General features: G+C 36.6%; 1 protein-coding gene across 1 annotated transcript; it reads right to left on the reverse strand.

The window, feature by feature from the left end:
• Positions 1-10,040: 10,040 nt before the first annotated feature.
• On the reverse strand, positions 10,041-11,416 carry LOC139888573 (uncharacterized). Its single transcript, XM_071871575.1, has 2 exons — positions 11,169-11,416; positions 10,041-10,800 (listed from the first exon to the last, which is right to left on the reverse strand). The coding sequence occupies exons 1-2, from the start codon at positions 11,414-11,416 to the stop codon at positions 10,041-10,043; spliced, it is 1,008 nt and encodes a 335-aa protein (XP_071727676.1).
• Positions 11,417-17,754: the final 6,338 nt, after the last annotated feature.

Below are 17,754 nucleotides of genomic sequence, written 5' to 3' on the forward strand. Positions count from 1 at the left end.
AAAAGCTTTACGTAGATTATCAAATAATGATAATCTAAAATATCCTGTTTACACACGACCATTACATAATGGTTTACAATACAAATATGTTACAACAAAATAAGTTTCTTGAATGCAGTTTTTACACAATATCATACAAGCATGGACTCCAAATCTCGTCCTTATTTAAGTATGCGACAGCGGAAGCTCTTAATAATCACCTGAGAATAAACATGCTTAAAACGTCAACAAAAATGTTGGTGAGTTATAGGTTTAACCTATACATATCAAATCATAATAATAGACCACAAGATTTCATATTTCAATACACATCCCATACATAGAGATAAAAGTCATTCATATGGTGAACACCTGGTAACCGACATTAACAAGATGCATATATAAGAATATCCCCATCATTCCGGGAAACCCATGATATGATATAAATTTCGAAGTACTAAAGCATCCGGTACTTTGGATGTGGTTTGTTAGGCCCAATAGATCTATCTTTAGGATTCGCGTCAATAAGGGTGTCTGTTCCCTAATTCTTAGATTACCAGACTTAATAAAAAGGGCATATTCGATTTCGATAATTCAACCATAGAATGTAGTTTCACGTACTTGTGTCTATTTTGTAAATCATTTATAAAACCTGCATGTATTCTCATCCCAAAAATATTAGATTTTAAAAGTGGGACTATAACTCACTTTCACAGATTTTTACTTCGTCGGGAAGTAAGACTTGGCCACTGGTTGATTCACGAACCTATAACAATATATACATATATATCAAAGTATGTTCAAAATATATTTACAACACTTTTAATATATTTTGATGTTTTAAGTTTATTAAGTCAGCTGTCCTCGTTAGTAACCTACAACTAGTTGTCCACAGTTAGATGTACAGAAATAAATTGATAAATATTATCTTGAATCAATCCACGACCCAGTGTATACGTATCTCAGTATTGATCACAACTCAAACTATATATATTTTGGAATCAACCTCAACCCTGTATAGCTAACTCCAACATTCACATATAGAGTGTCTATGGTTGTTCCGAAATATATATAGATGTGTCGACATGATAGGTCGAAACATTGTATACGTGTCTATGGTATCTCAAGATTACATAATATACAATACAAGTTGATTAAGTTATAGTTGGAATAGATTTGTTACCAATTTTCACGTAGCTAAAATGTGAAAAATTATCCAATCTTGTTTTACCCATAACTTCTTCATTTTAAATCCGTTTTGAGTGAATCAAATTGCTATGGTTTCATATTGAACTCTATTTTATGAATCTAAACAGAAAAAGTATAGGTTTATAGTCGGAAAAATAAGTTACAAGACGTTTTTGTAAAGGTAGTCATTTCAGTCGAAAGAACGATGTCTAGATGACCATTTTAGAAAACATACTTCCACTTTGAGTTTAACCATAATTTTTGGATATAGTTTCATGTTCATAATAAAAATCATTTTCTCAGAATAACAACTTTTAAATCAAAGTTTATCATAGTTTTTAATTAACTAACCCAAAACAGCCCGCGGTGTTACTACGACGGCGTAAATCCGGTTTTACGGTGTTTTTCGTGTTTCCAGGTTTTAAATCATTAAGTTAGCATATCATATAGATATAGAACATGTGTTTAGTTGATTTTAAAAGTCAAGTTAGAAGGATTAACTTTTGTTTGCGAACAAATTTAGAATTAACTAAACTATGTTCTAGTGATTACAAGTTTAAACCTTCGAATAAGATAGCTTTATATGTATGAATCGAATGATGTTATGAACATCATTACTACCTTAAGTTCCTTGGATAAACCTACTGGAAAAGAGAAAAATAGATCTAGCTTCAACGGATCCTTGGATGGCTCAAAGTTCTTGAAGCAGAATCATGACACGAAAACAAGTTCAAGTAAGATCATCACTTGAAATAAGATTGTTATAGTTATAGAAATTGAACCAAAGTTTGAATATGATTATTACCTTGTATTAGAATGATAACCTACTGTAAGAAACAAAGATTTCTTGAGGTTGGATGATCACCTTACAAGATTGGAAGTGAGCTAGCAAACTTGAAAGTATTCTTGATTTTATGTAACTAGAACTTGTAGAATATATGAAGAACACTTAGAACTTAAAGATAGAACTTGAGAGAGATCAATTAGATGAAGAAAATTGAATAATGAAAGTGTTTGTAGGTGTTTTTGGTCGTTGGTGTATGGATTAGATATAAAGGATATGTAATTTTATTTTCATGTAAATAAGTCATGAATGATTACTCATATTTTTGTAATTTAATGAGATATTTCATGCTAGTTGCCAAGTGATGGTTCCCACATGTGTTAGGTGACTCACATGGGCTGCTAAGAGCTGATCATTGGAGTGTATATACCAATAGTACATACATCTAAAAGCTGTGTATTGTACGAGTACGAATACGGGTGCATACGAGTAGAATTGTTGATGAAACTGAACGAGGATGTAATTGTAAGCATTTTTGTTAAGTAGAAGTATTTTGATAAGTGTATTGAAGTCTTTCAAAAGTGTATAAATACATATTAAAACACTACATGTATATACATTTTAACTGAGTCGTTAAGTCATCGTTAGTCGTTACATGTAAGTGTTGTTTTGAAACCTTTAGGTTAACGATCTTGTTAAATGTTGTTAACCCAATGTTTATAATATCAAATGAGATTTTAAATTATTATATTATCATGATATTATCATGTATGAATATCTCTTAATATGATATATATACATTAAATGTCTTTACAACGATAATCGTTACATATATGTCTCGTTTAAAAATCATTAAGTTTGTAGTCTTGTTTTTACATATGTAGTTCATTGTTAATATACTTAATGATATGTTTACTTATCATAGTATCATGTTAACTATATATATATCCATATATATGTCATCATATAGTTTTTACAAGTTTTAACGTTCGTGAATCACCGGTCAACTTGGGTGGTCAATTGTCTATATGAAACATATTTCAATTAATCAAGTCTTAACAAGTTTGATTGCTTAACATGTTGGAAACATTTAATCATGTAAATATCAATCTCAATTAATATATATAAACATGGAAAAGTTCGGGTCACTACATACAACTCTCCCCCACTTAAACTCGATCACGTCCTCGTGATCTTCTCCACTTAACTAATCCGGAACTACTCAACGGCCCTCAATCCTAAGTTCCAATCCGAACTTTCCTAGACAATTCTTCCCAATGAATCACCTTTAACAACAAAATCGTCACCTGCGATTTATCAAAACCACTATCCGAGCACTAAAACCTGCTCTTTTCCCCATATCGGGAAAAACTCAACCAATCTCGTAACGAGATATCAATTCCTTAGCGTACCTTTACCAAGGACAACGCTAAAAGTGACCAAGTCTCAACCTAAAGTCAACGATCCGAACGTTGAAGATCGAACCACTTGAATCCTTACGGATTACACTTACCACTAAACATCCTTTGTAGTGCACAATACAACCAATACGCCACTACCCTAACATCATAAGCAATGGCTAAAACCAAAAGCGCCCAAAACGACTATGGCAACGCTAAACCTAAGGTGTACAAAATCGACTATTGTCACACCCGTAACAACATGTGAGCGAAACACGGCTATCGCCTCACTAATCCCACGACATGGTTCCCACGACCCCACCATCGGTGTATAAAACCACCGTTAGTTCACACAACATGGTCCTTACGACCCCACAATTAGCGTATAAAACAACCAATAGATCACATATCCAACAACATGAAGGCTGGCAGAAAACTACACGCGACCCACTTCTCAAATCTCAACACCGGATGAAGTCAGCGGACCCCGTCAACGGTCATGCTTCACCGATATAACACTACACCCATGATGAAGTCAGCGGACCCCGAAGGTCATGCTTCACCAATCAACGATCTCATGATGAAGTCAGCGGACCCCGAAGATCATGCTCCACCAATCAACGATCCCATGATGAAGTCAGCGGACCCCGAAGGTCATGCTTCATCAATCACCAATACCATGATGAAGTCAGCGGACCACGAAGGTCATGCTTCATCAATCAATGCCCTTTTGGCCTCGAACGACGAGTAGCGTAACATCGCACTCTGCTATGCCATAGTGAATCCTAACGGATACCACTAACCATTCACACAATCGAGCAAGAACCATATATATCAAACATAGGCACAAAACATTAATTCTCTAAAAGAGGATCCGATAAGCACATCCCTTAACCGAGGGATTTTACCTTGCTTGCCATACCCGTCCATTATCTCTCAACGAGATTTACCACATTACCACCTTGGTGATAATTCAAATCCAAAATCATAGGTACAATTTAACCGAAATTGTACTCTACCACAAATCGACCAAATCTAGGTCCCGACACAAATTTCGGATCTACCAAAAGCATTGTCCGAAATCTCACACTAAAACCTCCGCGTGCGGGAGTGTAACTCCCCCACTTGGAACTACGTTCCATAACCGCATCTCGTACACCTGCACAATGCTACCAAGGATCACACGGCCCATCACCATGTCTTGCTTCAACTTTGAGCATACCAAGGATCCTAACCTATCCTTAAACACTTCGAACGGAAAGTGTACCACAAATTACACGAACTATACACTCGCAATCATCCAATTGCTTTAGTTTGTCGAATTCCACCTAGTCACTCATGTACCTAAGGGTTTCTCCTCGGTACCCCAAGTACAATGTAACCGCAACACAATCGGAGTCGAACACCACGCTAGTAGGTATAAAAGAGGCACCTAATGTCGCGTCACGTAGACTCCTTTACCAACATACATCGAGATCAACACTCAATTTCTCTGGTTTCATCCCACCCATCGAACCTCATGGTTCATCAACTTCAACACAAAAGCGAACACGCGCTTAACAACCGAACACCAAAACTCATTTCCATGGCTTGGTAGAAACACTTCCCAAATACTAAGGAATGCTTGGTTACACCAAGACTTACGCCCTTCGCCCGACAATCAAACGTTACCATAGGGTACTTCCATTAGGAACCTCACCCGTATCAATAACATGCACAACACAATTAAAACCTTAAGGGTCTCACTCGAACGAGCTTAACGACCCGATACGAACCAAAATGCCTAAGCGTCCAAGGATTCGCACCATAGAGTCAAGGCACAACACACCACTTATACGCTCTACTGAGAGCAAACCGGAGCCATAAATGTAAACCTTCCGCTCGCTACGAATTATCTCCAACGGAGAATAAAGTTTAGCTAAGACTTACGCACTTACCGCATGTTATTACAAGCGAACAACATATAATTTCGTACTAAAAGTACCTGATGTAGCGCTGTTGGGCTTCCGCGCTCCACTACCCATCATGTATTCGCGCTCTAACCTCCTGACCCGATCGTCATGCGATTCGGAACACTCTGACTTTCGGTGTCCCTCCATTCGGCAAATGAAACACCTGATCGAGCCTAAAGGCACCACCATACAATCTTGTTCCAAATGACCTCGTTCCCCACACTTAAAGCACGTGAGTTTGTAACCCTTCTTACTCTTCTTCTTCACATTCCCGACGCCTTCAGGCGTACTTCGTGCCCTCTTACCATGAGCACCATGTAATCCTAACCTTGCAAGTACATCTTCATCATCGCTACTTCGAGGTTTAGGAAACCTCTTTTCAAACTCTTCCCTTACAACTTTAGTCACTTGGTTTCGGACCATTTCCGTCATTTGTCCTTCGACCAACTCCTTGGTTACTTCTCTAACTTTGCCGGTGAAAACCGAAACATATTGTTCAAACACGGACTCAATCTTTAACGTTAACTCATCCTTCCCTTCGTGAATAGGCTCACTCGTTCCGCATCCATCTTCCGTTTTCATTCTAAGGGATGCAAACGATTAGATCATGAACGTATAAACCACACGCACAACACCGCCCCATCTTGCTAAACACTCATCGTACATCACTTGTTAGACACGATTTGCACCCGTAATAAGGTTTGTAAGTCCTTATTACACATACACGCCGTATCAACTCGTTAGTACAATGACCGCCTCGCTAGATGATATAAACCAACACAAACAAAATTCTACGCGATATGCACATACGCGAGAATTATTATCACAACACAATTAATATATTAATAATATCCGCATTACTAATATAAACGTTAGTCCACCTATAAACAAGGTGCTAACTATAACTCATTCCGACCCGTAATCCTACAAGTCCGGCAACAATTTAAGCACATACAGAAGTCTAAGTCTAGGCACCTATCTCAAGTCACCTAAATCCCTTAGACCATGCTCTGATACCACTTGTAACAACCCAACCCGTTAACCAACCAATAACGCGAAATAAAAAAAAAATTGTTGGAACAGCATATGGCGCGGCGCGACATATGGCCGCGCAGCGCGCCAAACTGGCCTGTCCAAAAAGTCATGAAATGCGAAAATGTTTGACCACTTCCCGACGTATTTAGACAAAACGCTTTTCACAACCTATTCATATATGAAAAACTAACACGTTCCATTAATAAAATAAGTTTTATGAGGCCGGGCCCACATCGGCCGTTTTACGACTTTCATACGAAAATACAAGTTTTCAATCACACGACTATTAACATAAAATAAAGCCGAGCATGGCGATTGGGGATACGCTACCCAATCCTAATCAATCCAAAAGCAAGCCTTCTAAAGCAACTACGCGAGTCCACTAGTCCCACGCTTACCCGAGCCACCGCATCCATGCAAATCTATAAAAAGGTAAACAACGAGAGGGTAAGCTAACGCTTAGTGAGTGAGAATATACTACATACATATATATGCATAAAATGGACACGCCACACACAACCAAATACCGCATACCGGAGCATCCAAGCATAAAGGCAAGCTAGTCAAAGCATACCGTAAGATCACTAAGCAACGAGCTAAAGATACATCAACAAAATATAAGTTCACCAACAACGATGTGAACAATGCCAATAAGCTACACCCGGAGGGTTAGCTACATCACGACAATACAACATTATATATATACAATATAGATATATATATATATATATATATATATATATATATATATATATATATATATATATATATATATATATATATATATATATATATATATATATATATATATATATATATCGAATAACATAATTTGCTTACGCTTACAACACAATAACCATGGTTAACCAAATCTTCGCAAGGGAATGACTTCGCGAAACAAGTCATCGATGTTCATAACATCTGTTAGGGTACTTAACACCTCGTATCACTAACCCCTAGGGTGGCACCTTTTTTTTTTTTTTTGAAAGGCAAGCGTGCATCAGTCCGGACCGAAGCCTAGTCATCATTTGCACACACACGCGCTTTCGGGCAGAAAACCCGAACCACGCTCTGAGGATCCGACCCTTAAACCATCCCGAGGGACAGGCGGGCTGGACCTTAGTCTCGGAGCGGGTCGGTAAAACCTTCCCTTTGGGCCACCTTCAAGGAATATATTTCAATTCCTAGAGCGGGTGACGAGGTTCGAACCCGAGATCTCTAGCCCTGCGAGTACACAAGTGTAACCGCGGTACCGGTGGACCGAAGATCCGTTGGTCCCTAGGGTGGCACCTTAACACCTCGGCACTTCACCCCGAGTGGCATCTTAACACCTCGATGCTTCACTCATTATTTTACGGAGTGGTGTCTTAACACCTCGACACTACACCCCTAGGTGGCACCTTAACACCTCGGCACTTCACCCCGAGTGGCATCTTAACACCTCGATGCTTCACTCATTATTTTACGGAGTGGTGTCTTAACACCTCGACACTACCCCCCTAGGTGGCATCTTAACACCTCGATGCTTCACCCCGAGTGGCATCTTAACACCTCGATGCTTCACTCGTCACGTGAAACGTGGTGTCTTAACACCTCGACACTACGCATTTCACGCTACAACAAATAGATACCTTATATACCTACACATATAATTATTCCACTCACTATATTAACCCTTCGTCATTGGGGTTATATAAGTCCACATCACACGCCCATGTGATAACGTACACACAAAGTGTGCACCTCGCCAACGTGGTCAACCAAAACGCACAACCGTGCCAATTGGACCTATACACAAGTCCAAAAATTCCACCTATACGAGAAGCGAGCTCTACAAGCGAGAACCCCTTCTCCCGACCCGCACCCATCCTACACATACATATGCATATAGGATATTAACACTCACCTTGTCGCCTTGAAGAATGCTACCAAATAATCCGCAATCACCAATCGAATATACCAAATCCATTTATCACATAACAAGTAACACAATTAGGGTGGATATACAAATCAACCGAAATTGACAACTAATGCAATTTCGACCCAAATGCACTTCCAAGCACAAACCGCGCCCAAACTAACCAATAATCACTTACACAAGTGAGAATGGTCCTAATATGCCAATCAAACCCAATCATAGGTGTTAAACACCTATCTTGCCCAAAATGACACTTAAACCCTAATTTGACCCATAAGAAGTCAATATCACGCCATTAGCAAGTTTTGACACCAAAACATATTTAACTCGGTTCTATGCTTCAACTTAATCCATTTTAAGTTTATAAACCTTATTAAATCGGCAATTGAGTCATAATCATCAACAAACCCTAATTTTCACTCTAATCAAAATTAGTCAACCATAAGAACCCTAATGGTTTACAAAACACCAATAATCACTAACACTAGTGATTATACACCATTTACAAGTCTTAAACATGGTTAAATCATTAACCAACCCAAAACCCGCCAAATATCAAAATAGCAAGTTTCCATAACCCCTCTTCATCAACCAAATAGGTTTTATAACTAACAATCTCAAACCCTAACTTGAATATCAAATCTAACAAATGAAATTTGGAGTTAGGACTTACTAATACTACCAAAACGTAGCTAGGAGCGAGATGAATAATTTAAAACCCGAGCTTTGGCAAGAATTCGACTCCTTCTTCTCCAAATCAAGCTCTCTCACTCTAGAACTCTTCCTCTCTCTCTAAATATGGATGAGAGTGTTTGTGTGGGTGAGAAATGAGCTCCAATGGAGTTCTAGATCAGTTTTGGTTACCCTAAACCGACCCTAAATGAAAAGAACAAAGTACCCCTCATTCAGACCTTTTAAAAAGGCTGAAAATTGCATCAGACGGGTTCGGCGCGCCACGCCAAAAGGTGGAGCGCCGCTCCAACCTACAGGTCAGTTTTCAGAAACTTGTTTTGGCCATAACTTTTTGACCGTAGCTCCGTTTTTGATGAATCAAATATCGTTAGAAACGTAATAAGATTTCCTTTCCAATGGGAAGGTTTTGAAACATCAACACAAACTTTATTTGGGGTTGGAAAGATACGTACACACCTTGTCACTTCAGACAACGTCCAGTTTCCTTCGGCGTTCGAGCAAGCAACACGTACACTTCATACACGCATCATACACCATAAATACATTATGTACAATAAATATTTGGGTCTTACAATAATTATTTGCCATTATGTGAGAGAACAAATGAAGTGGGTTGTTTAAAATTCAGCTTTTGTAATTTGAATCAGGTAGGTGCGCCGCACCTTGTAGAGGTGCGTCGTACCATAACTCTGGAAGACCAGGTGCGCCGCACCCTCTGGTTAGAACGCCGTACCTTACAACATGAAAAATTTGATGGGCTGACTGATGTTGATTTTTCAATATTTAGGCTTATGGTGCGCCATACCTAGCAATAGGTGCGCCGCACCTCATAACTGGTGAGCTTTTCCTTTGATTTTATCAAACTTTTGCCAAAACACTTGGCCATTTTCAGCTCAACATCAACTAAACAAGATATTTTGGTGTTTTCCAATATCCCACATGCATGAAATGCAACTACATGCAAATGCAACCTATCAAAAAATAATATCATACAAAACTAAATGAAATGCAACCTAAAATGAACAAATATACACAAATGTGATTGTTTTGATCATGGGTCTATCACTTGACCCTTTTTAGCACACGGGTGGTCATGGGGGTTTAAAGCCGATGTCATCAAGCCCCATTGGCTTGACTTCATCATTGAAGGGTTTCAAACGATCCCCATGAACTTTAAATGGGTTCCCCTTTCCAATTAACTCAACAAATCCTTTTTCAAGTATGTTTTTGACAACAAATGGCCCATGCCATCTCGATTTAGACCTACCAGGTGACTTTTTAAGATTAGGATTAAATAGTAAGACTTTTCCACCCGGTTTAAACCTTTGGTGTTTGACAAAATGATTGTCAACATTGACTTTTTCCTTTAAAACCGGTTTTTGCATTGACTTCTTTTTAACCTTTTCAAGGACAAATTGCTCACCCTTTTTAAGAACTTGGGTGGGTTTAACCACCTTCGCAACAATATCTTCCACAATTGGGTTCAACAAGGCCTTTTTACCAACAAAATTTCCCCCTACATTTAAGTCCAAATTTACTTCCTTGACCATGTTGAGTTTATTTAAAACATTTTCACAAACTTCTTTATCAACAATACCTTCACAAGCTTTTTCAAAATGATTTTCATCACAAGATTTCATAAACATTTCAAACTCTTTATCAACATCAAAATCCTCATTTTTATCAAATTGGTCAACAACCGAATTGTCAACCGCTAATAAAGCTTTTAAATCATTTTCTTGACACAAAATCATGACCTCGATTTGACAAAAAGACTCAATACTTGACAAATTTAGTTTCTTATCAACTTCACGCACATAAAAATCAAGTCTTTCATCTTTAACCCCAATACTTAATTTATTTTGGTGTACATAAACAATTGTATAGGCGGTATTTAGAAAAGGTCATCCCAAAATTATTGGGACACGTTCATCCTCGTTCATTTCGAGGATCACGAATTCGGCCGGGAAAGTTAGATTACCTACTTTGACCACAAGGTCTTCGGCTATGTCGATTGGTGTATCAAACATTTAGTTCCCCATTTTTAATACCATCCGGGTCGATTTTAGTTCACCAAGATTTAACTTTTTATAAATTGAATAGGGCATAAGATTTACACTAGCCCCCAAGTCGACAAGTGCATCATACACTTCCGACCCGCCCATGTTACATGGGATTATAAACTGACTCGGATCAATAAACCGACCTGCCCATGTTACATGGGAGGCATCTTTTTCTTTTGCAAAATGGCCGAACATTCCTCTACGAGAAATGTGGCTGATACCTCATCATATTTTCCCTTTGAAGATAAAATATTTTTAAAAAACTTTCCATAATTAGGCATGCCCTTAAGCACTTGGATGAGCGGCATGTTGACATGAACTTGTTTCATCATTTCCATGAAGTCCCTTCGTTGAGTTTCAGCTTTTTCTATCCTTAAAGCTTGCGGATATGGAATCGGTTCCATGTACATCCTCAAAAGTGCTCTTCATTCTTTTTACCCTTAACCTTCGGTGGTTCACTCTTTTCAACCCTTGCTTCTTGCGAATCCCCATTAACCAACGATTTGTGAAGTAGGTGTTACAGGGTTTGGTGTTGGAATTTGTGGTTCTTCGTAAGTTAAACTGCTTCTGTTGAAATGACATTGACAATCTCGATTTGGTTTACGTTTTCAATAGGTATGGTTCTTGTGTTGTTGTTTTGATTTTGGTTGTTTCGGTTATTTTTGTAATTGTTATTTAGGTTGACTTGAGTGTTTGAAGGTAAAGTGTCTTGAGGTCTTTCGGAAACTTGGTTTGAGAGTCTTCCAACGATGCTTTCAAGGTTTTGAAATGATGCTTGTTGGTGTTTCAATTGTTGCTTCAAGAACTCGTTCTCCTTTAACAAGAATGCTTCGGTTGTTTCTGCCTTCTTTATGTAGTTTTGTATGATTTCTTCTATACTCTTTGAAGGTTGGGATTGTTGAGTGTTTTGTTGAGGTTGTTGATTGTAACCTTGGTTATTTTGTTGTTGGGTATAACCTTGGTTGCTTTGATAATTCGAATTGTGTTAGTTGTTATAAGGTTGTTGGATTTGGGATTGGAAGTTGTTGTTTCAGTTTTGGTAATAGTTTGGGTTGTAAATTTGGTTTCGGTTTTGATTGGTAAATCCAGGTGGTGGATTGGTTTGATTGTTGAATGAGACTTGCTTTTGGTTAGGGTTGTAGTAGCTTTGATTCGATTGATAAGAATTGTTGCCTTGGTTTGATGATCCACCCCTTTGATAATTTTGATTACTCACGTAGTTGACATGAGCATCCGAATTCATGGGAATATCGTCCAAATCAATGTGGTTACATTGGTTGATTTGAGGATAATTATTTGTGAGATATGGGCCATCACACCTTTCACAACCTACTTGCATCACAACTATCGATTGTTATAGCTTCTTTATCTCCTTCCCATACATTTGAAATTGATTGTTTAAGCTTGCAAGCGTGATTTGACCGTTGTCACTCTCCACTTGAGCTACACTTTTTCTTGGTAAATCTCGAGGTGAAGGGGCTCATTCGTAAGTATTAACCGAGATATCTTCTAAAAAATTTCGGCTGCATTCGATGATTTATACATAAATACTCCTCCCGCGAAGGAATCAAGATGTTGTCTAGTCAAAAGATTAGTACCCCGGTAAAATGTGTTGATGTACTATTTCTTTGTCAAATCATGTGGTGGGCAAGCTCTTAGCATCTTCTTGAAATGTAACCATGCATCATACAAAGACTCTTCACTTCGTTGAGTGAATGCATTAATCTCCATCTGATGGTGGAAAGAAATGATTGATAAAAACATCGCTTAAATCTTGAAAAGTCCTAATCGAATCGGGAGGTAAATTCCTTAACCAAGCTTTCGCATCACCTTAAAGATTAAAGGGGAATGCCCTTAACTTATAAGCATCATCGGTAACATCTTTGTTCTTATAGATATCACAAATGTCTTTAAATTATTGAAGGTGTTCGAAAGGATTCTCCTCTATTAACCCCATGAAATAGCATGTCTATGATCATTGTGAAGATTTTACCCTTGATCTTCCAATTAGCGCCCCGATGGGCAGTTTAGTAATACCCGGAGGCACCGGCATAGGTGCAATTAACATAGTGTTCCACATCGGTGTGTCATTTTGGTCATCTTGTTGTTCTTGATTAACCGGCAGTGGGTTGTTGGGAATACCATGACCGAATGGATTCTCCTCATTATGAATTGGTTGACCGTCACCGTCCATTTTTTCTAAACAAAATGGAAAAACCTCAAAAATTTTCCTTAATACCCTTTCTTCTCTACGCTTATAAATTCCGTGAACGTGTTTCTCTGGATCGTAAAATGGATGTGCAAACTCTTGATCCTTTTGCATCTCCTTTTCATACACCAAAGTACCTAACCTTCAATCACAACATAAACACAAATGATTTTCCAAACACAAATAATATATAAAAATAAGAAAAGTAACTTTTACAAGGATAAATCCTTACAAAAGGATCGAACAATTAAAAGCTTAAACCAAATATTTAACTAGCTAACCGCTCCCGGCAGCGGCACCAAGAAAGTGTGATGCATGTTGCACAATACATCAACAACCCTCAAATTTATACAAGGTTCAAACACTACAAATAAGCACACAACACTAACGAGCACTTAAAACCCGGTTATTATAGAAATTTTTATGTAAGTATTCGTTTCAAGTTCGTCCAAAGAGAGCGGTGTAAGTCGAATAATTGAAACTATTAATTGTCCTGCGGTTTGTTTGATTAGGGGGTTTTGCTTGATTTTAACTATCAACTAAACTTGCACAAATAAACAAAACTTAAACTTAACAATTATAACTAGCAACAAGTAGCAAGTACCTCTCTATGTTTGGATTGCCCTGTTATACCCAATTTTCTATCGCATTAGTTGTTGAACTATTAAATGTTTAGCATCACTACTAAACCTTAATCAAATTACACTTTACAAACTCACGTAAGCATTGTATTCTAAGATCAAGTTAATTATGAGCGGTCATTGAGATTATGCTTGGGTTGAACTCACTTAGAACCCTTAAACTATCAAAGTCACTTAAGATAATCAAACACCACTATGTTGACTAAAGGACAATTGAAAACCAACCTAAACTAAGAACACAATCACTTGAAATTCCCAATTTAGTTATCTAGATCACTTAGAGTGTTGAAGTACAAATTGTTTCACTACTCAAATCACTTAGAGAGCTACACAATCCATGTAATTAAAGTAAAGCCTAAAACAAATGCATAGCAATGGATATCATAGCTAACACAATAGCACTTGCTCATATATTTCATTCAAACAACTTTATTCAATTGATTTAGGGCAAATCCTTACACTAGAGATTCATAGATAAGAAAACACAATCAAATTAGCCAAGCATGGATATAATTACACTAATCATAAGCATTGAATCACAAATAAACACCATATTAAGCTATTGTAAGTATTCAAATCAAAACTAGAGAAATAAAGGTGGAGATTACAACCCAATTGATAAAACTAGATAGATCTAATGATAAGACTGCTTGAGCTTTTTCTTGATCCTCCAAATTAGCCTTAATCTCCACTTGGATAGTAAAATTAGGGGTTTAAGATGAAAAATCGTTACAAAAACTGCAGCTCTCTTCCTTGAAACCCTATCTCCATCCTTTTATACTTGCTAAAAATTCTACACTAAAAACAGCGAGGTTCACCGCACCTAGAGGAGGTGTTTCGCACCTTATAACGTGGGTGATAACTCTTAATTATACATGTTTTTGAATACATTTTATGGAGTTATTTTGGCATTTTAATGACATTTTAAGTACTTTAACATACAAAAATGGATAAAATAAAGAAAAATGTATTTTTAATGTTTTGTTTGAGTTATGTATTAAACATGATCAAAAACAGGTAAAAACTGCAGAAAACTGCATGAAGTCACTGGCCTGGTACCTGAAGCCGCCGGCCTGGGTAGACTATTCCATAATGTTCCAGATTTGATCGTAGAATTTGATGAACTTGGCGACCAAGAAAAATACAGTCAAAGTCTTCAGCTTCACACTGAAGCCGCCGGCTTAAATTACATAGTTTAGCTACTTGCTAACCAAGTTCAAGCTAAAAATGGAAACGAAATCAAAAAGATTGTCGGATCTCTGAAGCCGCTGGCTTGACCAAAGACGGTCACGCGTTTATGCGCTTCCGGATCAAGTTCAACTGGAAAAAGAGTTCACCGACCAACGAAAGCCGCCGGCTTCCCAATGAAGTATAAATAGAGGCCTTCTGTATCAATTTTCAATATATCAGTTTCGTTTTTCTTTAGGGTTTTCTCAAAAACACGAAAACTAAACGTTCGTCTTCCACTATGAACTAAACGTTCATAGTGGTTACGTGGACGAAAACTAAAACTTGGTCTGGGAATCAGATGAAGCCGCCGGCTTGCTCAGTCCAAGCCGTCGGCTTGACTGAGCCAAAGCCGCCGGCTTCATGCTTTAATTCGTATAGTTTCTGATTCTTTTCCAGATCTGTATGCTCGAGTTTCTGTAATGATGTTTGAACTATTTTAAATCTTTTATGCTTTAATATACTTTAATGCCATGATTAATGATTAGATAACGTGATTTTAGGATTGATTAATACTAAAATTGATGATCTATTATTCGATTCATGCTATTTGTTTAGATCTAGTCCATCAAACTTGTTAAATTGAATTACTTGCAACAAGGTTAAACAACATAATAGTGATAAATTTGTTTAATTTGATTTACACTTATATAATAGAGTTTGATATTGTTGGGCTTAATCGAAAATCCTTTGTTTGGGTATGTTTAATTAATGATTGCATAAAAACTTAGTAGTAATTGACTTTCAGCTAGTAAATTGAGTTGATCTACTTGGTGTTTAATAGCTTATATAATTTATCAGTCTATTTGTGTAATGACCCGAAAATTTTCGACTAATTTTTAACTCAAATCTATATACGATTTCATATTTTTGACATGATAAGCAAAGTCTGTAATGTTGAGTCTCAAAATTTTTGAACTGATTTCATAAATGCATTTAACCTCGACTACCTCCGACGATTCACGAACAATTAATTGTAAATGAATGTGTGTGTGTGTGTGTGTGTGTGTGTATATATATATATATTATAACTGAAAATATTGATATACATTTAATCGTTAGAACTAAAAATGTAAAATGAAATACGATATAATTAAATTGTTATGAAAATGAATCTATATGTATATTTAATGTATATTAAATATAAATATTAAATGATTGTAATACTCGTTTGATGTTCCGATTGATATTAAGCAAGTTAAAATTCGAACTTATGTGATTTTAAAATAGACTGTGATCCGAAAATGAGTTATATAAATTATAGGCTTATTAAAAGTATATTTAGGATCTAATTAAATTTTAACACTTTTTATATTTTACACAGGATCGCGCGCAGACAGTTAATTTAATTTTTATTTTAAATAATAAATAACCAATTTTATACCATAATGACTGAAATAAATAAAGATAATTAATTTAAAATTTTGAGATTTTTCTGAATAACTTTTATCCGCCACTGATTTACAACGGGGCACGGAATAATATCCATACTAAAAACGTCGGCAGAATTAAAATATCTGTGATATGAATTATTAAAAGTTCACTGTTTCCTTTTGTAATTCACTCCACTTATTAGTATTATTAAATTAGTGAATTATTATTATTGTTCTTCTTAACTAGGCATTATATATATATATATATATATATATATATATATATATATATATATATATATATATATATACATATATATATATATATATATATATATATATATATTATACATATACATATACAGACACATATATCCACTATCATAATATGCTTTTCTCTCATCCACTAACGTAGGCACAGTTATATCCGTGATTTGAATATTGAATTGAAAGAGTTACTATTATTGATTGATTGTGTTAATGTGATTGTTGTTTGTTGATTGCTTCACATCTTGATATATATATATATATATATATATATATATATATATATATATATATATATATATATATATATATATATATATATATATATATATCAAGATGTGAAGCAATCAACAAACAACAATCACAGTATATAACTACATGACATGGGTGTTAAGACACACAGAACCATAAGATCACTAAATTGTTTATAAGCAATCACTCTCTCTTTCTTTCTTCTTCATCGATAACCCGCCACCCTACCACCTCTTAAACACCGTCGTCCTTCACTCCACAACCAATTGAATCTTTATTATTTGATCGTTGTACAACCAATAACATCACCTTCTTCATATTTTTCTTCCTTTTCTGTTTCTCACAAACCAAAACCGCCACCATACATCTCATCGAACTTTTTTCCTTTCTTCGGTTTATACATATGCTTGAACAGCCCAAACCAAAACCATCACCCATGAGCTTAAATTTGGTGTTGTTATAGAAACTCACAAGAATCATCACCTTTGTTTCACTAGATAACCAAGAACCACCATCGGGTATCATCACCACACACCACTTGTTAGCCACCCCTCGATCACAACCTTATTATCTACAACTGTTGTACCATTGTTGTCTTCGAACCAACTGCTTTATGAAGCTCCACGAATACACCTTTGATCACCTTCCACCACCTTATAAACACTAGCACGAAAACCATCACCTTCGGAAACACCATCATCGAAGACCACTGTGTGACGCCTCGTACAAAATCATCGTGTACGGATCATCAACAACAGGATGATTACAAGGTC

This window comes from Rutidosis leptorrhynchoides, chromosome 2 (genome assembly GCF_046630445.1).
Source record: "Rutidosis leptorrhynchoides isolate AG116_Rl617_1_P2 chromosome 2, CSIRO_AGI_Rlap_v1, whole genome shotgun sequence".
NCBI lineage: Eukaryota > Viridiplantae > Streptophyta > Magnoliopsida > Asterales > Asteraceae > Rutidosis > Rutidosis leptorrhynchoides.